The 26,881-nt window shown below is 32.4% G+C and overlaps 1 protein-coding gene across 1 annotated transcript in view; it reads left to right on the top strand.

Annotated features, from left to right (window-relative positions):
* LOC118181321 (alpha-2-macroglobulin-P-like) overlaps positions 1–26,881 on the top strand; it is a 137,918-nt gene that overhangs the window by 27,530 nt on the left and 83,507 nt on the right. The window contains exons 5-12 of the mRNA XM_085825574.1: positions 623–695; positions 3,112–3,225; positions 4,938–5,022; positions 7,531–7,627; positions 10,906–11,014; positions 15,807–15,931; positions 18,756–18,914; positions 23,236–23,442. Coding sequence (XP_085681700.1) covers positions 623–695; positions 3,112–3,225; positions 4,938–5,022; positions 7,531–7,627; positions 10,906–11,014; positions 15,807–15,931; positions 18,756–18,914; positions 23,236–23,442 — 969 coding nt within the window. The remainder of the gene's footprint in view (positions 1–622; positions 696–3,111; positions 3,226–4,937; positions 5,023–7,530; positions 7,628–10,905; positions 11,015–15,806; positions 15,932–18,755; positions 18,915–23,235; positions 23,443–26,881) is intronic.

Below are 26,881 nucleotides of genomic sequence, written 5' to 3'. Positions count from 1 at the left end.
CTTTGTGGTGTGACTGCGGGATTGCGTTTTATGCCAATTTTGTTTGCCTCTCTATATTCGGTGATGCAACGTCTACCTTAATGTAAACTGTATGTATTAATGCTAGTTTTACATCCGTACCTTTTGTTTAGTTTTTGATACTTGCTTTTTAAGCACTTGTGTACTTTTTGTATCAGAAAAATATTACCGTAAAAGTTTCTCATTTTATTGACTGAAAAATTAAAAAGATGTAATTAAATTCTCATTATCATTCTTAGCCTGAAAGTTAATAAATAACACTTAAATTTTCACTCAGAATTAACTTAGGGAAGAAAATTATCAGATAATATGTATCAGACAGCTAATTTGCTTTACGAAAGAGATATACGTATAATAGAAAAAAAATTATATGAAATGTTTTATATTTTATATGAAATGTCATTATGAATTCAAAACATAAAACTTCAATTACTGCCGTTACTGTTTTTGTTGACAAAATTCTCTCATGTGATAAGTGTCTTTGCCGCAGTATATTTATTCCATTTTTTTCTAACAAGGTATAAATTTTAATAACTACGTGGAAAATGAACAACAAACCGTTAGGTTAAACACTATGAGCTTACTTTCAGATTATGTTTTTCAGAAAGGACAAGTATGGATAGAAGATTCGAATGGTATAAGAGTATCTCAATGGAGCAATCTCACTTTTGAAACACGTAAGATAATGTTTAATAGTTTTAGTTAGTATTTGATTTACTTAAGGGGGCTCATACACCTTAAACCCCTTAACACTCTTCGAATCCTCCTTGCGTGCATGATATCTTAAAAATGGCTAATTGTACATACTTGAAATTGGATGGAATTCTTTATAATGGCCCTATTTTTTAACTGAACCGAAAATCTGATGAATATTTTAATATTAAAAAATTTTATGGACGAAAACATGAGAGATTTGTTTTAATAAAATGCATTTTATAAACTCAACTCCAAATAAAATAAAAATTTAACATTAATTCTTAGACCTTTTGGTTTACAGTAGTTTCCAATGTTATAAAAGCTATATATTAAATATGGAATTAAATTATGCAACAGAATGTTTTAAACTGTGCCCACAAGGTGGAAACATGACGAAACATTTTGTCACAAAGCGAAATAAATTATAAAAATATTTGAGGCAACACAAACTTTCTGATTACTATTTCAGAAAGCAGCTATATTATGTAGGCAGCTGTAAAAAGTTGGAAGTAATTACTTTTAAAATAAATAAATTATCTCAATTCTTGCAACAGTCACATATTCGAAGATCTTATGGGTTTCTATGCGGAAAGGAGACATTCAAAATACACGGGATGCTGAGGATACGGTAAGAACTGTGAGAAGCTTTTGAGCTATTCCCTACGGGGAACTGGTCTACTCCTTCGAAATTGGAGAGGAAATTTAACAGTTAGCTAGGATCATATTTATCACCTATGGTGCTACAGAGGTATTTAACTAGCTTCTATTAGTACCTGTTCTCATACTAAAAGAGTACTCTTTGCATTTGCTAGATTCGCAGTCTTATTGTTTTCTATGTTCATGAGGCTTGGGTATAAGCTCCCAGTTTAAGGGGTCATTAAATCTTCTCTTAGCTTCTTATAACTCCTCTTATCTTACAAAAACAATAAAAGTTATCATTCAGGACCATTGAATGAATGGTGTACCTAGGACTTGAAACTAGTTTGATTAACCGCGTTCTAATCTTCTTAAGTAGCGGGCTAACAAATTACAGTTTCGTTTTTGGCCCAAAGTGATTAATTTAATTCTTCGAATGGTGAATTAGACTTACCTCGACAGATTGCGACGTCAATGTGGCTTAACTTATTGAACAATTTACTATCAAAATCCAGTCATACTAACAGTTTCCATGTTGCCTTTGTATCATTATTTGTTGCTCTTTGTGCTAATTCGTTAAAAGTCGTTGCATTACATATTGTATGAAAGTTTTTAATAATTACAAATCAATTACATTTTAAATTTTAGTTAGCTGTGTATGATTTCCTGTCTAGTGATGAAGAATTTTAATTTCGTTCGGATTATACAAATGATCTGGGAAATAATTTAGTAACTTGCTTTCAATTTATTCTTAAATTACATCATTTAGAGTCAATATCTTTTGTCTCTAATATTTAAACTTGCTTGCAGAGGGAGTGTTGCCATGATAATGAAATAACCAAACCTTATTTAACTGTTCTACGGCAAAATTCTCTAATGAAACTATTGAATATTCTTTAACTATTGAATATTCTTTATGATTTAATCTTGTTCTTCGGAATAAATGTTTTATTTCTCACATTTTTGAAAAATACACACTATTTTTAAATTACGCTTTAATAAAACTGATATTATGTTTTATGAGATAAAAATTCTTGCAAATATTTCATCAAAAATGTATTATGTTTTTGCCAAACACTAAACAGCAGAACAACAATTATTTTAAAATTTCAGTTTGTATATATATTTTCTCAATAAAAATCACCTTTCTTCTAATGATTCCATATAAAGTACGTGAGTATATGCGATAAATAATATGCGAATTGACAAGTTGATGAACACAGTTAACTGCAAACTAATTCTTGTAGTGCTTACCTTTCAATTAAAAGTTTCTAATAACAGTAATTTTTAATTACTTAAAACGAAAATATTCGTTTTGTAGATATAGAAAATTTGTTTGGACGTAGTTACTTAGATTAAAATGCTGACTAGAAAATGCATGAGAAAACAATTAGTATATTTATATCTATAAAACCTCTAATGTATAAAGGAAAAAATTCACTATTTATTTTTTATGTGTGTAAATCTCTGCAAGTTCAGGTCAAATATTTCCTTTTTAAATTTTAATTCTAAACTCTTATATTTAGTTGCAAAATGTATCATAAGTTACTCATCTATTACTACAAATTTATTTCCGACTTAAGCCCTATACGTACTAATAGCATTTTAGATAAGAGTATTGAAATATTATCTTCAACTACATCATTGCAAGAAAACATATAGCATGAAGTATATAATTCCACATTCCTTGCTTGACAAATTTTTTCAAAAATAAGAAATTTTGAACAGAAGTTTTTAATCTACAGTGTGTTGTTTTTACAGATATGATGCAACTGGAGCTGCCTATCTCGGATGAACCTGGATTCGGTCAGTGGAGTATTAAATCTACAATCAACGATATAAATCACCAGATAAATTTCAGAGTGGAAAAATACGGTATAAACATACATTACAATTTATTTCATTGGTTGCATATGTCATACATATCTACATATATCCAGATATAATTCAGAAACGCTGTTTTGTTTAAAATGTTTTGTCTACTCCTTGGAAAAGACCAGAGAATTTTCAATTATTTGTTGTATTTTTATATTATTATTTTTTTTTCAGTTTTATTTGATCTTCCAGTTATCTTGTTGAGCATCATTTTTTTATTTAATTATTATGTTTTGATTATTTAATTAACTTTGCAGCATATTGTCCAAATTTAATAACTAATAATCTCAATTTTGAATTTTCTTCCTCTTAATAACTCTATAAATTATATACTCTATATTTAGTTTTTCTATCTCTTTGCATATATATGTGTGATTGCGTGTGTGTGTCTGTAATAAAAAGATAAAAAAACGTAGAAAAAGTTTATAGCGTAGTAGGTATATTCATACTGAAGAGAGAACTTGACAGTCGAGGCGGTTTAAATTCCATTTTTTATTTTAAATTGACATTTGTGACCACAATTCTCTCGGCACTCTAATCGTGCCTATTTCTAGAGCATTTACATTTTTTATACTGTTGCGTTAGGAAGAGAGCACAGCCAAATAACGTCCAAGCAGTATTTACAGTACGATGCAATATTTTGTAGTATGTTGCCTATATAATTATTTAATTGTTGTATTTAGGGTCATAATGTTAGGCTTTATTTTACATTTGTTGGTATGTGTTTCGTAGGCAAGTGCTTATTTCTAATGTATAGTTTTTTCAGTTCTGAATACAAAAAAAAAAAAAAAAAAAAAAAAAAAAATGAAACAGTTCTAGGAATTGATCAAGTAGAACTCGAGATATAGGCAGCTATATTCCTCATCGATCTCGCTACTCGAAGTTTCCTTTTACATTTCAGAATCCTGTCTGCTTATTAGCGACCAAGTGGTAAAGTTTCTGAACACTGGTAGTTCATCATGGGTTCGATTCCAAGCGAATCGGCTGGCTACATGGGCGTTTTCGTGTTTTACCTCATGTGTAGTGTGGATGCGAGACGGGTTTCCTTAAGTGAAGTCCTCAACGAAGGCATGCCTTTCTTTAGGCAGGTACCCCTTACATACTTTTCCATATCAAGGAAACCAAACCAAACCAAATTGGAAAGCCCATATTTCACCAGACCCGTTCCCGTGCTACAATATACAAATACAACAGAGTTCTTAATTATGTGAATTGTACTAGTATAGTGAGATTTGTGCCCACATAGTTGATAATCATGTGTGAAATTTAGCAGTTAGCTGCATTGCGATTTAGAGTTTACCCTAAGTAATTTTGAGAATTGATAAGACTTCATTTGAACTGAACTCACATACTGCTTCATCTATTTCCAGTTATTTATTGTGTTGTGAATTTTTAAGTAAACTGCCACTTTCCTAATGATTACCTCCAGCAATTATTTAAAGAGATATCAAAGAACCCTTTGTCCGCAACAATATAAAGGTATTTGTTAAGTGAAGATATGTTTTGAATTTATACATGATTCATGAATAATAATGATATCAAAATTATTCTTGAATTATTGAAGAAATTTCCCTAAACCTAACATCTTACCTTTATTTTGGAAGGAAAAGGAAATTTCGTTTCAAGCTATTGAAATACCTTATTTTTTAATCTACTGAGTTCTAAAAATATACACCCATTATTTTGTATATATGTTCTGTTTTAATTTTCAGTTTTACCAGAATTCGAAGTGAAAATAAATTCTCCTCCGTATGTGTTGGATACTGCAGAGACATATTCTGCCGAAATCTGCGCACGGTAAATGTTTAAATAGTTCTCATATAGTTCTTCATGAATCTATGAATACTTAAAAGTGCTATTTATATTTAATGCATTTATATTCAACATTCCTCAGGAATTGTGCGGCTGACTATTGCTGAATTATATTAGCCAAATTATCATATTCCTTTCATCTTCTATCAAAACTAGAATGCAAATCAAAGAGATAAGTTCAATCATGTCTTCTTATTTTCGGAATTGGTTTTGTTTTCCATACTAAGTAATAAAATAAGGTATTTAATATCAAGGCAATATAAAATTGTTTAAATTTTTCTCAAAAAATAAATCTCCTAATTCTAAAATAAGTGATGTAAAAGGATTTACTTTAAAGGTTTTGTTTCTTTCGGTTTAATTTAAATTAAGAGATATTAAACACATTTAAATTTCTGTTCACAGATTTTTAAGTCAAATCCTATTAAATAATTTGTTTTAAAAAAATGTGTCTCTTCTAAAGAAATTTCGCAATTTTCCACAGACGGAAATGCGAAAAATGTAAATAACAAACGCTGTTAGTAGAGTTCTCAAAACATATCTCTTGATAAATGTGATCTTTTTACGAGTTTGTGGATGATTTAGCTTCCCCGGTCTCCTCCAGATCGTTAGAAACAAAGTTTAGGAAAATAAAATTGTTTTATACATAAAATTTTCGAAACGGACCCAGTTCAATGTTTTAGTTTCAATGAAAATATAATTTGAAATTTTCCTCCTACGTTCATTGCGAGAAGCTAATATAAAATTAATGAAAACAACTTTGACTCACCAAAAGAATGACTTTGAACTTTGCACATTAATTACCGAAATACAATCTATCTTCATTTTGCATCATTGGCACCACTTTCTCCTACTAATTCAAAGAGCATGAACCTCATACTGCTGGCCATTTGTTAATAAGAAACTTGACTTTCTGGCACCACTGGAATGTGGAATAACTCAACCATCGGCGAATTCGGGCAAAACAGAATCAGCTGAAATCCAACTGCAAAGAAAGATTATATTTTTTTTAAATATAAAACGAACTTCCATGAAACGCACACTAGCAGATCTTTTTGAACAGGATGGGTTCATACGAGTCCTGGACATCAGAATATCAAGAGCAATCTTTCACAGAGCCGTTACCACCAGCCGTTTTTCATTGATATTCAACAAATGTTCAATAGCAGCCTGAATTTTCTGATCTAAATAGAAGTTTTTCACTCAATAGCAGCGTAAAATACTGCAAAAACGTGATCGACTTAAAACCTTCTTATCTTTAAACTGATAAATGCCAACAGTAGAACAAAATTTCTTTAGACTATTACTTATTTAAAATTTTCGTATTGTTCTATGTCTTAAAATTATAAATTGTAGTTAATGACCTGAAACTGCAATAGTATATTTCAGTACAAGTGAAACAATTGACAGTTTTTCTCACGCGCGTGTCGGATTTGGGCAATGCTTATGGGGTTCCACAAAATTTTCTTAAATATTATGGGGGCCTGGGGTCGCGAAAGACGTTTTACTGATAAAAAGGGGCCACGACTGAAAAAGCCTTGCTCTAGGGAAATAATTCTCTAGAGAATTAAACGACTGTCAATCTGCGATAGCTAAATACTGCTACGAAAATAGGATGGCTTATCAATAGCTAATATTCTCCCACCATAAATTAATTTAATTCAAAGAAATTAACATAAATTTATCATTAAAGTTTCTATTTCCTGAAAAGGAAACCAAATAACTAGGAATTCTTTACAGCACTAAAGATACATTAATCTAGATATTACTTTATACTTGTTTACAAATAATAATCATCCTTTAATAATTCCCTTAATAAACTACCATTTCCTAAATAACTAAAATAATAATAGCTCTCTTTTGTTCCGTTTGCAAATAATAATTTCATAAGTTCAGTCTCTTAGGACATTTAATTTCACAATCACATGCAGACTGTTTTGAGAAAGGCTGTCAAAATTTTTTTATATCCACGGTAGCTAAATACTACTAAGAAAGTAGGCATGACTTATAAACAGCCAACAATAAGCCCCATTTTCAACCAGTCTCTTTATAGGGACAAATATCTAGCTTTCTGCTTCTAGTGAAGCTTCCAGACACGGCGAATGCGAAGTTTCGTTTTGAAATAACTTTAATAAATTCAACTACTTTCAGTTTGTACAAACCAAACTGTAAACATATTATAATTAAATATCCATATATAAACATCTAATAAAAATCCGATAACATAATTAAGAAAAAATAAGTATTAGAACACTTACAGGTTAGCTAAATTTTACTGATCGAATTCTGTAGACGACAATTCGAAAGCGTGTTGCCATTGTTGAGCAAAGAAGAGATGTAAATTAATTACGAGAGGCGTGACAGCAGACAGGCTCCATATATAAATTATTCCTCCTTCTCTATCTGAGCGTTATTTTTACTCAGTAAGAGGAAAGTGTAAGCAACTTTACAATTTTACGTTAATTGTAAATTGTGTGAAGAAGAATTTTGTTTCAGGTACACATACGGTAAAAAAGTGGATGGATTCTTGAGGGCTAGAGTTATAGCCGAGACGAATGAGAAACCTTATCCAAAAGTGAAATATGCGTGGAAGGTAAGAAATTTTCATATCATGAATACATGCTGAATTGAAAAAAATGTATTTTTTTGCAATCATCCTCAGAATTAGAAGATTATCTTCTTCTAATAATTAGGATATTCCAATCAGTATGTTCTAAACAAAAGTCTTTAATCTAAGCTTTACATAAAGCAACTGTATATGAAATTTGCAAAGTTTAAACGAACACTATACATATTTTACATTTACAACATCTGCAACAGTAGTGTACATGGATCAAAGCATTAATAAGGCTGAAACTGTAAGATTTTTCTTTCCTTCTAATATTATATCTTCCAACTCAGAAGACAACTGTACATTTAAATCCTCAGTCGGCTCAATTCTTAATGCGCAGGCAGTTTTTTCATTTATTGGAACAGTTACAATGAAAAAGTAAGTTTTCCTCCATTTGAAATATACGTAATATCATTCATTTATTTCTCCCTTAAAATCAATAATATTTTATGAATTTACGTAACATTTATATATGATAAGTTTGTGAGATGTTACACACAATGAACTCAAATGTTCACAATATTAAATATTGTGAGAACATCAAAAAAGGAAAACGAAGATTGGAATCAATTCCTTTGTAGAATAATTCCGTTTAATAAATTTGGTGTGGTATTGCAATAAATCTTCTGTTTTAAAAGGACGCAATAAGCAACGTTACAGAGTGTTTAATAAATGTACCTATGTGCTTTTCATGCTTAAATATTGATTGTACGTATGATATTTTAATAAATTGTTTAATTGAAATACAGAAATTATGAAAACAATTTCAATAACGCAGTTGTGAATGTTGCGATAAACCAAAATCTAAATTTGTATGTAATCTAATTTAAAACAAATTTTACAATGAGTAAAGTATTCTTGCGAAATGCCCAGCGGCTGAGCGATGAGATAGCTTCCCCGCAAAGTCTCAGGAAAAGGCCAGCAAGTCTCAGGAAAAGGCAGGGATGTCAGATTTGGCACGAAATCCAACATTTGGCACGAAATCCAACATTTGGCGATATGTAATAGACGGAGCGAGAATATTTTAGAAAGCATTCTTAGCGGTTTTCTTGAGAATATTCTCGAAGGTAGAGGAGAGCTATATATACCCTGCCTGTCGTAGGAGAGTGGTAGAATGTATTGAGTTCAGAGATTACTAGCGTCTCGAATTCAGAGATTAGCTTGAGAGCGATCGACTGAGTCGGGAGCTGTAAATTAGTGCTTTCCCTTGAAGTTGTATTTACTGTTGTAGCCGGAAGTCTGTATTGCTGATTGTTTCAGTGTGTTTATCGAAATTTTGTAATTTTCTACGACTGTTAAAGTGTCTTTGGAACTGTACTGTGTAATACTGGCGAATAAATTTTGTTTTGATTTTTCATTAAGTGTTCTCTTCAATTACTCCAAACCCACACACTCGTAGAACGCAACAGTAATTAACAGAATATGTTTCATTCAAATAGTTAGAAAGAATATGTTTCATTTCTGCAACAGAAAAATTCGTAGAAATGTAAATGAGAAATTCACAGAATTCTTTTTTTTTTTTTTTTTTTTTTTTTTTTTTTTTTGGTAATAATATAAGTATTTTATTTTGAAGCAGCACATAAAATCTGTCATGTGAAATATTATCTGGTATAAACCTTTCCGTACGGATATATATATATATATATGTATGTATGTATATATATATATATTATTTGTAACTACATAGTAAAATTAACTACTATCTTCAATAACTGAAGTATATTTTTACTTCCTTGTACGAAGTAAAAAGGAAGTATTGTAATCGCGAAAAGTTTCAGGCAGCATATTTCAACGAAAATATCCATTTTGACCGCTATCGAATGCAATTTAATGTTTTTGCGTGATATCTGTACTTAAGCACAGAATAAAATACTCTTTTCCTTCAAAAAAATTATAAAACCGCTTTAAAATTAATTCTGAAGAGAATTTTTCTTGTGGAATTTGTGGCGTCTGTACGAACGTATGTACGTACATGCGTACGTACGTATCTCGCATAACTCAAAAACGAGTAGCCTTAGAACGTTGAAATTTTGTATATAGGACTGCTATAACATGTAGATGTGCACCTCATATTTTGGTTGCAATCGGCCGCACCAAACCTATATAAATATATTTATATATATATCCACTCTGTTACCCGGCTGAATGATCTCAGTTTCTTTACTCTTATATGTTTGTAAATTGTACATTTTTTGCTTTAAAAATGATTGTATTATGTTGTATTTATCTTCCGGTTAAGGTTTTTATGCCTTTAGTAAATCTGTATGCAATAATTTTAGAATTATCAACGATTTTAAAGTTATCTAAGTGCCGCTAAGCCTTTTTTTTATGGCGGCCATTGATGTTAACATTTGAAACAGGAGACTAGTGGATTTGGACAGGAGACTAGAGAAACTTAGCTTCGCAACAAAAAAGATAACGCATTCATTTATTATTGCCAATTAAATCATGCTTAATTCTTTCTGGAATTTTTTCGAGGAAATAAGTGTTTAAGATTTGCTTCGTAATTTTTAATATAGATATTTTGAGTTTTTATGTATTTTTGCCTTCTCGCGAAGTGAGAACTGAATTAATTAAATGAGAAATACTCAATCGTCTGTGAAAATTTGTTTCTTTTTTGTTTTGTTTTCTTAATTTCTTTTATACATCATTCTAGCTTTATTATAGTATTTGAATAGAACATGTGGCAACGATTAGATAATTCTATTCTTTAAATGATATAAATTTTGTGCATTATGAGTTATAATGTGAACGAAATATATAAGTTAACTGTTATATAATTATTGGATTATATAACAGGTAACTTTGTTTCCGTTATATAATTATTATATAAGTTAACTGTTATGTAATTATTAATACTGTTAAGTGAATCTAGCGCCAGAGTGTCGCTATGGTAAACAAATACTAGAGTGAATTTTAAAGAATGCATTTATTCTATTGTGGTTTATGCGCTGTCGGCGAAGTAGATTTAATTCAATCCAATATGTTTAAATGAAATGCAAGAAAAAATGCGTATAACTTAATATTCCGTACAAGGAAGTCATGTGGTGTACACATCAGATATTTTACTTTACTGAAAGTAATTTAAATGATAATTACTTTAATGTAAGTTGAACAAATTAGGTTTATTAAACGAATGCCAAAAAATAGTTATAAATTTTATTCTGTTAGCATGGTATTTAAGTATCTCATTGTTTAAGAACGTACTTTCAAGTTTTAGGAATTAGTTTCACAGTATAAATTTTACCCTCCTTTAACAGATTTCTGGCTGTCACACAATGATCATCAACACTGAATATTTATCTTTCAAAAATGGTCTTCAATTTAAATCTCTAAAAGTGCTAGCAAACGTCTTCCAAGATGGAACAGGTAACTAGATTTATTAAATTTAATTCTTATACCTAATTATCTAAATGAATCGATGGAAAAAAATTGAGAGATATTTATTGTTTTTAGTTCGCATCCTGACAAAATGCAAAGTACAGCATACCGTTTCATTTATGATAAGTGTTAATTACAAGCCACATGCGCAAGCGATCAAATGATATAAATGCACAGCTCTGCCTTGAATAATTAATTGAATTATATTAAGTAATGCACGGTTCTTTATATGGCTTATCTTGTGATTAAATAAGCTCATAGCATAGTTTTTTCAACACAGTTTGAGTTTTCTCTTTTGAAAAGTTCATTTTAAATAGAGGCTATCATATTCGGTGTTTTAAATTTCTTGGGAATTAAATTTCAGACTAGTTGATCTATCGTAACTGCTTAGTTTAAATGTTTTTCAGGTGTTAAATTGGAATCTGCATACGAGAGTGCAGTTCCTTTTTTACATTTGTGGATTATATATTTTTTATTCTTTAAAATGCTTTTATAAGTATTGAAATTTCAATGTTATGTTTTTCAAGGCATTTGACTATAATCTGGAATTTTCATATATACACTTTTAAATGCTTTGAATATGGTCTTAATATAGTTTTACAGTAGAAGAACCGTGTTTCTAGAGTTATAGTTAGTTAAGGATTCTCAATATTCAGTAACACATGATTATATAAAAACTAATCAACTTTAAAAATGAATTTTAAATTTTATGAACTTTTTATGGAAAATAGTATAGCATTTAAAAGAGTAATATATAAAATCACAGGTTCCCATTTTGCGGAATACCGTTACTTAATTTTGTTTTCGGATAGATGGGTGACACATATAGGAAAGTAGAAATACTTCACAAGAAATATCGAATATCGCAACTTCATTATTAAACACAGTCTGAAAATGAGCTTAAACATGTTTAGCCAGCGAAAACAGCATTGTTGTAGGAATCTGATCCATAAAGGATCATAAAGTCTTTTCACTTTACCATCGGCATTATATGATTTTTTTTTTACATCTAAGAGTAGTCAAAGTTCCAAATCTTCAGGTACACTAGAAATCTGCATAGCCATTCATATTAAAGATGATTAACGAGATTATTGCGTTTTGGTTAGAGTCGATTGAAACAAAATGGAACATTTTTCCTTTCCCAAAGAGTATGAATACCTTACGACACAATATTTATCATTCTTTTAGGTTAGGAATGAAACGCCTTTCATAATATGTGAATAAAATCCTGAATACTGACTGTAATTTTTCAAAAGCCAACAAAAATTTTTAATTACACTGTTTCGTGATTATAAGTAAAAGTAACGAATTTAAATTAAAATTGCTTAAATGTCCTCCAATAAATGTGACTCATATGTTAATAATTGCTAAATAGAGCTTGTATATTAAAGGGAATGTAATTTGTTTTTAAGTTGATTCTGGATGACCTTGTCGTCTTATTCAATTTCTTTATTTATATACTGCTAGCCATTAAAATTGTAACACCATGAAGGAATGATCTGACGAACGTCTAAATGACATGCAAAGAAAAAGAGGTTGTGTTATGCAAGACCATTTAGACTACTCAGGATGGAGAAATGACATCTGAACCACTGCATGAAAGAAAAGTTGTGTAGCAGATTTCTCATTCAGAATGTGCTTTGTAAGGCTGGAGTTTGCTCAGAATATCGTGTCATGCCTCGAATAAGGAGAGTAAATGCTTACCAGTAAGTTTCGAAATTCGATAGATGCAGGATGGTTGCCTATCGAAAGTGTAGATTATCGTTCCGTGATATCGCCGGTAGCATTGATCGACATCCAACCATTGTCATGCGAATATGTAATCAATGGATTGCTGGGGGTGATACTGAAAGACATGCAGGATCTCAACTCCCTTCCATGACTAACACCAGAGAGGACAGACATATTGTGAGGTCAAACCTGCAAGTCCGTACGACCACATCACAGACCATTAGTCAGGAAATGGGCATATTTGCAGCACACCCAAAGTATCAGTTCGTAAGCTGCGTTGACGTTTGCAGCACCTAGGATTATCAGCAGGGTGACCATTACTTCGGCTTCCCTTGAAAATGCAGATAGAGAGAGACGGAGACTGGGTACAAGACGACACAGCTGGGTACAAGAGTGGCACAATGTCGCCTTTTCAAACGAGTCCCGGCTCTACATGCTATATTCTGATGGACGTATATATGCCTGGAGTGTCCAAAGAGACCGCACGCCGCCTGCTTGCATTCGATATAGGCATAGGGACCTTACACCTAGTGTGATGGTTTGGGCAGCCATTGGGTACATGACACGCACATCTCTAGTTCGGATGGATAGTGACTTGCACGCAGATGGATCAGGGCTTAATTTCTAAAAGTAGACGTGCCGGAGCCCTATGGAAGACCGTCATGAAAGAGGAACAAGAGTAAATAAATAAATAAAATCACTACTAAAAATCATTAATAATTTTTAAATTGAATAGTTACTGAATATCAAATTAATTAATAATTAATATTTATTAATGGTTGTCATATTGATTCCTAATTAATTAATTATTATTTATTAAAATAATTAAAGATTAAAGTAATTGAAATTAAACAACATGTAAAGAGATAAATTAAAATTTAAGAAGTAATTTTTTATATAATTTTATTGCTTAAAATAAAATTTTCGAGATCAAATTTCTACTGAAATAATTATTCATTTACATAAAAATGTGCCGGAGACTTCTTATTTAGGGCTCCGGTTCTCTCCGGCTGGAATTAGATTATGTTCCAAAAACTAAGAAGTACCGGAGCCGGGCTCCGGTGGGCTCCGACGCAATTTAAGTTCTGAGATGGATACATTTCTGACATCTTACGTCCAGTGGTTGTGCCCTATCTTCGAGGCCTCCAAACGCCATGTTCTAGCAAAGTAATGCAAGACCTCATGTTGCACGTCGTGTTCTGACCTTGTTCGATACACAGGGTATTCGACTGCTTCCCCAGCCCGCATGGTCTCTCGATCTGTCACCCACTGAAAACAAACATCTGGTCAGGGGTTTCTGAGAAACTGTCCCGAGAAACTTCTGAATAGTTATTTAACTGTAAATTTTCGTGCAGGTACTTCAACACGCTCATCAATCTCCACATTGTCGACTATGCGATCTGTATGACTTGCTCAAGATTTTATACCATTTCATGCCTCCATAAAAATGCACCATATTCCATATTTATGAGAAAAAAGGCTTTAGGTTTCAGGACTTGTATTGTAGATTCAGTATTCTGGATTGGGAATGTTATTAGCCATTGAAATCATGCGACTTGAATTCAGTTCAACATACACGTGATATGATATGAAGATGTTTGATATATCTTCCTGATCCTTCCTGAGTCGTTGCGAGAAAAGAATATGTTTATTCCGTGAATAATATATGCGTCACATATAATCTTGAGCTGCCTTAGATAGTTGTTGCCACGAATCACAGAATGTCCTGTTGTTGCCACGAATCACAGCTGGCATGTATTTCCGAAATAATTTATCGCGTTACATATTAACAAGTTTCATCTGAAGGATATTTTGACGCCAAAATCCTTACATTTTATATAAAAATTCTATTTAAAGAACTCTTGCTTAACTTCCTTTACATTCCAGATTCCACAAGTATTCCAGCGAAACAAAATCATTAAGCATTGGTAATGCAACCTAGGTTAAGATCTTGGGGGGAGGGAACGGGATAGATATCCCATGAGTTGCCGTACATGTAAAGTGAACAGCAGCCAGCTTTGCTTAAAAAATATCATCCACGTAGACATCCCGTCTAGAAGATATCCTTTGTGTACTCTGCCATAACTCAAAGAGCTTGCGCATGAAACCTTTACATTTTGCGACATTAATATCTTTCACTATGTGTGTGAAATTTTTAACGAACTCGAGTAAATACTATATTTGGATGCACGTTATTTTTTTTGGGGTGTTATGGACATGAAACTAATTGTAATCCGATGGTTACGCCTTCCTTAATAAAAATGTTCACATACCTTACAGGTTTCGTAGTTTACGAATTGATTTGACTAATACCTTATAATGTTCTTCGGTACTTTGACTATGTAGAACGTAAAGGAACATAATGAACTTCAGAGTGAGTTATTGCTGAGTTCACGTGTATAATAACGAAGTCTAGGGAAAGGTTAAAATACCCTTTTATTCAATCAACAGATGGCCTCTTCTCGGGCTTACAGGAAACCCTGCGCTCGAGCTTTTAACTCAAGATAAGAAAAGAAGAAACTAATCTAATACTTAACAGACTTAGCCGAAGCTAAACACAAATATCTAACGTAGATGGTCCTTAATTTAACCTAGGCTGCGATCATCAACAGGCACGTACAATACACTGCTGAGCGTAGTAAATTTAAGAATGAAGTAGCCAGACGGTAAAAACGCGCCACTAGGACACCCAAACTCTCTCTTTAAGTAAGCTTCCTTAAATACTTCTAAGTTATTTACATAAAATGAGATATACTAAAAACTTATTCCTGTAGGAAATAGTAGATGGAGAAACAAGAATAGACAGTAAAGCACGTTTAAGCTTAAAATAACTGTTAGAAATTTAAAGTAACCTCTAAAACCTTTTCGGCAGATTTTAGATATTTTAAGTAATGAAATTTAATACATCCATTCCGCTTTCTAGATAAATTTGTATTTATTAAGTTTTTCTCACTCAGTTTTACTATTTTTATAAAATAAATGTTAATATCTCTTATTCTTAACTTTAATATTTAAAACTTCTTGTTATATTCAATATTCTTTTTACTAGACACTGTAGTTAACAAGACAATCGCAATTCCTATCGTGCCAAAAGAAAAAATGTTTCGGCTCACATTTCTAAATTCTGATGGAAACGGGGATCACTACAAGCCAGGAATTCCTTATTCTACTATAGTAAGTCAAGATCCCATTTTTGTTATCATATGTTATAATAAGAGCTATAACGTATAACTGAAGTCATGTTGAAAAAGATGCATGAAACTAAATAGGCTTAAAAGAGATTGAAATTGAAGTTTCCAAATATTGTAGTAAATAATAAATAGAAAACTGAATTGAGGCATAAAGAGTAAATTTAGGTATCATTTTACATTGAATTCTGTTTGTTTCACACACACACACAAAAAAAAAAAAAAAAAAAAAAAAAAAAAAAAACAAGAAGCCAAAGTACTAAGAAAGAGAAACAACTTTTGCTTAATGCCACGGTGATATGGAAGAATTTTGCCAACGAATTAAGAACAGATTAGCGATTCCGTTTCCTTTAACTAGTTTTATGTTTAATTTTAGTTTTTGTTTTGGCATTTTGCGTTGAAACCTTTAAAAAGCTGTATCACTTTTTAAATTGTTGCCGACACCAAATATTATCGCCCTGTATTATATTTAAAGAAATTATATAATAAAGAATCTGCATAAATGTATGCATGTTTCTCGCATTGTGATAAAGCAACAGTACCTAGAGCCATCCATTTTTGAATGATGTAATCCTACTGCGAATATGGGAACTGGAAGCGCAAATTTGAAATTTGGAATTTGTTTTATTATAGATTACATATTTCGCAAAACTTTAACGAATTTTTGATTAGCGAACTCAACGATTTCAAAGCGAGCAACGGCAACGTTGTAAAAAAAAAGAAAAAAAAAAAATATCTCCAGCGCGTGGCGTGGTGAGACTGTGTATCGAATATTCAGAAGATGTGCTCAAATTAAAATTATTTTGCGATACTGCTCTTGAAATGAATTTTATAGCTAACTGCGAAGACATGAGATTTAATAAATAAAGGTAACACACAAAATTAAAAAAACGCCTCTTTGGACGTAATTTAAAATCTGACACCTTTCAGTTTTTTTTTAAATATTTTAGAAAGCATTATCAGTTGCAAAACCTTTCTTAAATACATTAGTATACTTATAAAAGCGTGGATTTTCACACGTACTAAAATATCATTTTCGTTCATTAGCATTTCAGGATTATTTTCATATCAAGTACATCTTGTAATTAACAGTTGAAACGAATTTTTGTCTGCCCATTCGATTCTAAAGAATTGTATAACTAAAAATAATTGGCTGTTAAAGTTAGTTTACTATAAGCATTTCTCATATTAAAATGAGATATTTTTATCAGGAAAGGTATCCATATGGTGTCAGTTACGAAATTATAGAATACCGCATCTGCATGTTAGATGAATTCTTATACCGTGTGATGCTGTACAGAAGAAGTAGACATGTTCTAGAGGGGGAAGAAAAGCTTTTAGTATTTTCTTAGAGAAAACCTTAAAGGACCCACAGAAATCTTTCACGTCCCAAAGGAACTGTTTCCTTTATATTACCAGCTGTTTGAGAAAATTATTAACTGCCGCTTCATTTCTTACCTACAGAACAGCAGCTATTGACCCTCACATAATTCTAGACATCTCTTAAAATTTTTTTATTGGAAATTAATACGCACGGTGTCTTCTCGAAAACGAACGACTTAATAGTAATCGTTTTTCGGCATACAAAAAATTTATCATACGATTTGGACTAGCCATGCCTTATATTATCGCTACAGCATTAACTTCGGCGTTAACCTGTTAGTTTTTATAAAGAACCTTTTATAAGATAGGATCTTCCAAATGAAAACTAAACTCTGAGTTATTGTTGCTTTTCCAACTAAGAATGTGTGCGACAGAACTGTATTGTAAATGTAATGTTTTTTTTTAATTAACAAAATCTGGTTTTTTAAGGTGTTTCTCTAACAGTTGCTCAATTGTCTCAGATACAAAGAATTTAATCGGTAAGACTGCGAAATCTTCGCATGGCTTCAAAATAACTCTGAAACCATGCAAAAATAAGTTTTAACGTTAATATGCCTCCCTCGTTTACTAGAATACGGTGATGACATGTAAGTGTACCGCATTCTCTATGTCTCGGAAAGTCTTCTAGAGTCCACATAAGGTGCTCGGATATGTGCTTTCCTATGCCTCTCTATCACACGCTATAGCTTATTAACTTTGATAAACAAATAACTGACAATATTTGCGTGACAATTAGCAGAAATCAGTGATCATCCAGCCGAAATACATGCCTTTATTAAGGTCATGGCAAAATTAAGGTCATGGTTTGAAATGCTAGTTATTCGCTATAGATGATGCCAATTGCCGTCTCCTTTCATAATTCATTTGAAATGCTAGTTCATTCCCAGAAGCTCTCTGATAGGACTTTCCAATTTTCATCCTAATTTCAGTTGAGCTTAGGGTTTGTTAATTGGCCGTTTGTGACTGTAAAAGTGTCCCACACGTCCAAGCTTTTTGTACCTCTTTGTTCTGTATTTATAAGCACGTAAAGCATGTGTATAAACTTCTGAAGCATGTGAACCGAACACTAGATATTCTGAAAATGTTAGAAATATTAACTCTATTGATATGATTATGCTTTTTTCAAGCAGAAAAATCGCGAATCCTTTAAAAAAGTCGCCATAGAGGTAAACATTACTTTCTTCTCTGAGGTGAGACCCAATTCCAATGCGCACAATATCCACAGACAATTGGCATATTTTTCAGCTGGTGTTCGAAACAATTCTATCCTTTTACTTTATAGCATGATTTTGTTCTCTTTCACACCAGTTTGTAATATCTTTCGATCCACAGACATTTTATTAGATGTGCTTAAGTTATTTCATTATGTACATATTTATAATTTGAATAAAAATGCAATAGTTTCATAGATTTTTTGTGTATTTTAGTTGCAAGTTCTAAAGTTCGATGATACAGTAGCTGCTTGGGTAAACGTTGAGATTTGTATAGACGAAGCAGAATGTTCGACAGTCCTCTCTGACAGGGATGGAATAATCAGTATTACTCTCAATACAATTAATCACGACAAGAAAGTGTTTAGTATTAAGGTGAGTTGGTTAGAACATTTCATTAAAAAGGTAAATGCAAACTCAATAATTTTAGTATAAAAATTTATGGGAGCAAATGATTTTAATCTGCATTAAATAACAGTAACGAAATAGCTTTAACTACTTTTTACTGATACTTACTTAAGTCACTTAAGTAAGTATCAGTAAGCACTAAGGTTTAAATTCAAATCACTGCTATTCATTTAACACTAATTCGTACATCTACATAATCCTACTTTAATTAAAAATAGCTGAATTTATAACTCAAATATAATCAAATAATTAAAAATAAATGTGGATTATTAATAATGTTGCAGGCTTTTGCACAAAACCTTAACTCCCCCTGTATGAGAAAAATTTGGGAGGGGGGATATAAGTAACATAACAATAATTGGAATGCGGTATAAGCACAAGACTGAAACTGGAGAGCCAACTGCCCTTTGCTGACACCGACTATACAAGGCAGCTCAGACATCGTCTGTAACTCTGAGATGGCTTCAGTTTTGTGCGGGGTTTGGTTCTATGCCGTATTGATGTCATCCAAGACTCCGAAAAAATAATAATTTAACCGAATTACTTCTGTCTAGATTATAACCACCGCGGATTATAATACTCGATTATATTACGCAATGTTCAATGCATGCGGTTTTATTCCTATTCTATAGCAATTGGTTACATCCGAAAACACTGCAGATAAAAACAACGCAAGGTGAAAATGCCGTCGTTCGACAGGTCCTGAGAGAAAGAAAAACAAAGAGAAAACATCGCAGGTCTAAAACATCGTGGTAGAAAATATTCTCCCTGAAAACACAGCTATTAAAAAACTTAGCACTTTAAAAACATCGTTGACGAAAATTTTGTGGTAAAAAATAAAACATTTACAAATCATTGCATACATAACGATAATATCGCAGACACGCGTCTTCCAGGCTTTAACTCTGCGAAGAGCGATGGCTTCCTACAGTTAACCCCCTTTGCTATTAAACGTCTTACTCACTCGTGTGAGCGGTTTTCAAGACTGACCGTTTCTGAAGTTCTCTTGTAGCTCATTAGATGGCAATCAAGAAACATAAGCCAGTAGTTGATGCAGCAATTCATCTTCAAGAAAATAAGCATCGGCCATCGAAGACAACATTACGACGATATGCACTCTGCAGCACCAAATAATAAAAAAAAAAAAAAAAAAAAAAAAAAACCTGTAAGAACTAGTGTGAGAATGCAGCACATGCAAAGTTGCAATCTGCTTGAAAAAGAAAACTGTTTCCATGAGTACCATAGAGACTGATTTGTAGGGATGTGTTTTGTGGGCGGTGGTCACTGAGACTAACCATCAGAAGTGGTCATTTTTTTCACGCGTCTTGGACAAAATATGTGTAATTGTCGGAAATAATTTCATTGTAATGCCTGATATAGTAAATAAAACAAGAGTTTTGCTGAAAAAAGTTAATTGCCTTATTCTGTCCCTCAAAGAGTTAAACGTTGTTGTAAATGCATATTTGCATAATGATTTAGTAGTGCAAGAATGAGAGAGGAGTATTTTTACTTTTACATTATTCATTGCTGAATTAACTAATAATTTATTGCTGAAAAAGTAAGATAGAAACTTAAGATTTTAAAAACAGAAAATGAGTAGAAAATTAATGCAACCTCTAACACTAAATAGAATTTTAAACTTACATAGTAAACTGATAAGTGTCATTAAAAATTAATTATTTTATGAAGTTTTCCTGGTAATTCTTCGTGAAGAATATAGTCTAAAAAAGATTAGAAAAAGGAAGCTCACAGATCATTGTGTGAAAATATATTTACAACTTTTAAAGCTTGAAAACGCATGTCTGCGATGTTATTGTCATGTAATGATTTGTCATGTGCTTTACTTTTTATCACAATTTTCGACGACTATGTTTCTAACTGCGAAGTGTTTGAATCTTATGCTTTCTGTTGACACCGTACTGATCCTATGCCGATGTAATAACGATTCTACGACAGTACAGATTTTATTCTAATGTCGTTATAAAGAATTTTAGCTTACTTTTTCGTACGTCATGCTGTTTGTTATGTCCCCCCCCGGAGGTCGACGTAGAGAATTCTGCGAAGCTACTGGCTAGGATCTGTACCTAGGCAGTCTCGCCTACGGGGGTATAAAATTTATGAACTTGGTGGTTCTGAAGACCCTGGGAAAGGTCACTTATTGGCCACCCTTGCGGTCTGGCACATCCTAGCGCAGCGTGGTTCTAGTAGCCCGGGTGCTAGCGCTCCCGGGTACGCTGGGTAATGTCCTCTGCAAAGGGCAGCCTGAGTGACTGGCAGGTAGCAAATTTAATGACCAGTGCCGTCTGGGAGACTGGCGCATCTGGCGGTGCACCAGAGTGGAGGTTGAACCTCCGCATCTGGTTCTGAGGAGTGGGGTGACTTGTAGTGCGATTAATTTGGAACAAGGAATGCCCAAAATTTGTTGTGTGTTATGTTTTGTTTTTGTTATTTATTTAATAAACTATAGTGACATTTCAGTATCATATCCAGGTAAAGCTTATACCTCTTAAATATATATTCATATTGTAAATTATACAATTCAATAAATCTTAAAAATAAAAACTTCAATAAATTGCACACAGTAACACATACAAGAATAAATTCGAATCTAAAATGAGTGCTGAAATTAATTTCAAAGTGAAATAAAAAATATACCTCACTCATGTTTCATATTTACTATGAAAGTCCTGTTTAAATACCTTAGAGCGTAAAGTACAACAAATTTTTCTTTGTAAAGATAAAACAGCAGAAATGACACCAAATATTGGTTTTAAAAATGCTTCTTTTATCGGGTTCCTACGCTTTTATAGTATTCGCATTTATAGCGTAAAATAATCCATACACAACTCGTGGTCTGAAAGCTATTATTTAAGACTGAAAACAAATTTATTTGCAGGTTTTTCAAGCAAAGACTGGGACTCATTTGTTGTGTAATAAAATTAAAAATGTTTGAAATGCATGGTAGAGTTAAAATTTTAAGTGTCTTATAAAGATTTAATTTTGAGATAGTATTAGCTATTAAAATGCCGAGATCTGTCGAATGCACAATCTACAGGATAATGTATATTTAGTTTGGTCTAATTTTATGTTCTACTCGCACAGACATTTGCATAGTGTTGATGATGTGTGCAATTTTGAATTTTGATTGTTTTATTTTCAAACTTACACGTGTAGAAAGATTTTGACTATAAGGGCAAAAACAAGCCATTTTCTGTGCTTCCAAACTATTATTTAATAAATTTAATGATTAAAAATATTAAAAAAATTATGCAAACTAAAATATGCAGCTCTTCGGTTCAATCTGCTTTACACGGACCAATGTTTGCAACATTTCTGCAAAACGCATGTTTGCAACATTTCAACATTTTACTTAAAAGGCCATTAAAAACTATATATATTTCCGATTATCCTTTCATTCTGGCCCCGAAATTTCAGCAAATTCGCTGTTCCGTTTTTCGTTAGGTACCATACTCTACAGACTGTTGTATACTGGAAGTTCAGCGCTCTATCAACTTCATTTACAGATATAAAGCAGGCGAACGGACTGATTGAATAAGCATTTCCTTACTTTCTCCACATGTAAATGTGACCTCGAACGAGTCCCGAAGGCAAATAACACTAGCTCGCTTTTTACTTAATTCTCTGAAGTAACGAAAGTATTGTAAATTTTGGATATTTGTAAAAATTTTGGATATCATATTTCAACGAAAATATTGATTTTTACCACTCTCTAATCCATCTGAAGATGTTTTTGCGTGACGTTTGTATATACGAACAGAATTTCTTTTTCTTTTTTTTTTTTTTTTTTTTTTTTTAACCGATTGTAAAATGGATTGAGAACAGATTATTTTACTATATTTATAAATATATATTCAGTGATTACGTCTGTGGAAAAGAGTTTGATTTTCAGGGAAGAAATTTCTAAGTTTATCAAATTACAAATACAGAAGAACTTCGGTCAAACTTGCGCCGGAGTGCGTAAATAGCCCGCATATGTTTTGTCAAAGCCACCTAATTCGATTTACATGTATGAAAATAAGGAGAAATTCAAGTGAAATAAATGTTTGGGAGATTGAATAAATAAAATTATTTAAGGCAGATCATGAAGTGATATTATTTCTGAGGAATATGGAATAATTTCCAAGCTATCTATTAAATATCCTAATGATTTAATTTCTTAGCTTTGTTTAAATAATCTTCCGTAATCTGCTGAATATCTATGAGAAAGATACTCAAGTTTTATTTTTTGAAAACTTCAGACTCATTACTGATGATCTTTCTCTTCTAGGCAAAAGTTGTGGATACATTAAATGAATCCAATTCATCCGATCAAAGAGCAAGTACTACAAATTTTTTTATTAAATCATGGTATTCTCCTACTCACAGCTATATCCAAATCAAACGTATCGTAGAAGAACTAGAGTGTGGTAAAATTCAGAATATCACAATATATTACACAGCTACAGAAGAAGATACTGTTCAGTTCTACTATCAGGTGAGCACTTAAATATGTGTTATCTCTACGAATAACATACATTTTGGATAGATATTGCTCGGGAGGTCAAGCTTATGTTTAAGTAAATTTTCTTTCTAGCCAGATTTTATTATTCTCAGCTTTACGTAACAAACGATCTACAGAGTTATTATAAATGATATATTATATTCTTTTCAAATTATGAATTGCACGTGTATTCGTGACATTCAAGTAAATTCGAGTGTGCAAAAGTTTTTTTTTTCTTTTATTTTCTTTTTTTCTTATTTTTTATATGACACACTGGGTAGCAGATACGTGTCCCATTTTCAAAATGGCGAGCTTACAAGCTTACAACCTAATGCATTTTGTACATTGTGTGATACATTGGGTAGCAGATATTTGTTCCATTTTCAAGATGCTGAATTTACAGCTTAATGTACTTTCTGTTTAAGAATATGAAACAGATTTATAGATACATTAGGTTATTTCGAAGCAGGAGGCATGAAAAATGAGCAATGCCCTCGAAGGGACTCGAACTTCGGACTTCTCGAATATGCGCCGAATTTTCCGACCATTACACTACGAAGGCATGCTAAGAAGGTGAGGGAAATACCCTATATACTCCTCCTTTTAAAGGGCTCCTGGGTATTAAGGGACCCAGTCACCAAATCCTTGTGTTGAAGAATTATCCTTCATCATCTTTTTTAGTTCGGGCGCCACTGTAGAGACATTAGGTTATTTCGAAGTGGGAGACATGAAAAATGAGAAATGCCCTCGCCGGGACTCGAACTTCGGACCTCTAGAATACGCGCCGAGTGTGCCGGCCATTATACCACATGCTAAGAAAGCGGAAGAAATATCTTATAGATTTATCAATTGTTACTCTGCAAAATACATTTTGAAAGCAGTGTGATGCAGATCCTCAAATCACCAAAGAATTCTGCAGTCAATAAGGATTTTAGTAATTAAATTTTAGAGATAGTTTGTCGCTTAAACCACAGTAGTAACAAACATCGTGCTAGATTATTTGTAAGATTTTGTGATGGAAATCATCCGATTTCAGGCGTTTCAACATTTACAGTCAACGTGCTGTGCAAACTTTGTGATTCCAAGCAAAACACTTTGCAAGAGAGCAATTTTGCTTTCCTTCTTTTGTTCAGTTACGACGCGATATTTCATTTCTGTGCAGTGCTAAATCTCGACAATGTTCCCCTATGGGGCATAAAAAATTACTTTTCTCTCGTTGAATTAGAAACAGGATTCACCGAAATGTTACATATTCAGTACCTTTTGACAGCAAATGGGTATGGTGCTTTTTTTTTTCAAGAACAGTGTAATGAAAAAATAGTACCTTCATATGTTACATTTTACGTTATTCCTTCAAATGAAAAATAATTCAGAAAATTTCATTTTGTATGATGACGAAGATTTCCGCATTTTGGCCAAAATGAGATAGATCGCTACATGAAGGGTAACTTCTGAACTCGTTGGATTTGTCGGTATAAGAAAGATGATTTAGCATTGTCCAAATAACCACCAAATGTTTATCTTTCCTTTGAAAGTATCTAAAATGTGTGTATGCCCCACTGGTAATGATAGAGGAAAACTAGCATCACATTGCCGCTTTTTTGATAACTATCAGCAAGGATATTTTAAGGAATTTCAGTCTCCTTTGAAATTACAAAATTATGTAAAATTTTCATTTAATTTTAGAATTTTTTCATGCTTTATATTGTTTTAAAAGAAGCCATTTTGAGTAGCTAATGCACACGCTATTAGTAATTCAAGGAATGTATCCATGAATGTTACAGCATTACCTTCGGCCTTATTTCATAGCGTCAAATTTATCTCGCATTTTAGTTTAACTAGTAGCACTTCCTTCATTTTATTAAATTTATAAGTTTTTTAATTATTCAGCACTGATACGATTAGTGCCCTCCAAAAGCACTGCTAGAGTTTGGAACTATTTTCATGTAACAGTACCTTTTCAATAGCAGAAGGTTGATTAATCAAATTCACGATGGGAGACAAATCTAAAATCGTTCCTTAGCGATACTAAGTAATAAATTAAGGTCGGCGTTAACGACCAGAATAAAAATATCTCTATAATTTGAGCAAAATGTTTAAGCTTCGTAGCCCAACAGCCTTTTTATACAACAATGCATTTTCGTATGCAGAGGAAGCAAACATAAATAAAGTGTAACGAAACAATGCTTCAATAGATATTTGAAAAATACTGATACTGGGATGTATGTTTATATTCTATGCACTAGCCTAGGTAGCTGCATTTTCTTTTAAACAATGAAATATCATGCGGCTGAAAAATTACTAACTGGTATGCAAGGTTAGTAATTTTTAAATTGCATAGCATTGTTATTTTTAAATTGCATAGCATTGTTATTTTTAAATTGCATAGTAACTTTGAAGACATAAGAGGAATACAAGTGAACAGTATGAAATGATACTAAATAACCACAAGGTCATTTACTTAGGTGCTATTTCTACATATTATAAAAGATGTATGGTGCGTAAGTACTGAGATCATCACTATATTCTACGACATGGACTATTAAAATATTAATAAGGTGTTCCTCCCGCCTTCTTAGAATGCTTTCGTGGTGTAATGGTCAGCACACTCAGTGTGTGTTCGAGAAGTCTGAGGTTCAAGTCCCGGGCAGAGCATTGCTCATTTTTCATATCTTTTCCTTCGAAATAACCTAAAGTCTCTACAGTGGCGCCCGAACTAAAACAGGTGAGGAATGATGATTCTCCCCCACCAGGAATTGGCGACTAGTCCCCTAACAGGTTACAAAAATTAGTATATACATAGATCACATATTTATCATCTGCCGTTTCCGACAAGAACGTCCTTCATCAAAATCCACCTCGTGTCCAGTCTCAACCAGAATAGAAACATTTCCCCGCCTGGGGTTGAGATGTAGCATGTTGTTTATGTCAAGTTCTTTAGATTATTCTCGACATAAGTAGTCTTTAGTACTCTGAACAGAAAAAAGTGAAGATGGGGGTTCCTCAGATTCGATCTTTTTCGCCACTTATTACATCCCTTACCGGCACCCTCACTGGATGACTTAACATGTAAATTGAATTCAACTTCTTAATTTCTCAGGCCTCAGACGTTGATGAACGGTTAAAGATTATTGAATGCTTATTTTGTTCTGCTTCGAACGTGTAGGCTAATTAAAAGATTGGTTTTCACGATTTTTCTAATGTGTAGCGTAAATATGAGCCCTTTCCCTTAGAACAAGGATGTCAAACTCGCGGCCTGCGGGCCGCATACGGCCCACAACAAATATTTTTTGCGGCCCGGCCAATATATCGGCAAATAATAATATATAATAATAAAATAACATATCGACGAAGAAAAAATGACATGTTTACTGCTAAGTAATTAACGATAATTTATTCAGTGTTGTTAGATTACTCACAGCGAGCTGACACA

Source organism: Stegodyphus dumicola, chromosome 10 (genome assembly GCF_044657685.1).
Source record: "Stegodyphus dumicola isolate Sdum_Otavi_A_Nest chromosome 10, ASM4465768v1".
NCBI classification, from domain to species: Eukaryota; Metazoa; Arthropoda; class Arachnida; order Araneae; family Eresidae; genus Stegodyphus; species Stegodyphus dumicola.
The sequence above is the reverse complement of the archived record's forward strand: the minus strand, read 5'-3'. Positions and strand labels throughout refer to the sequence as shown.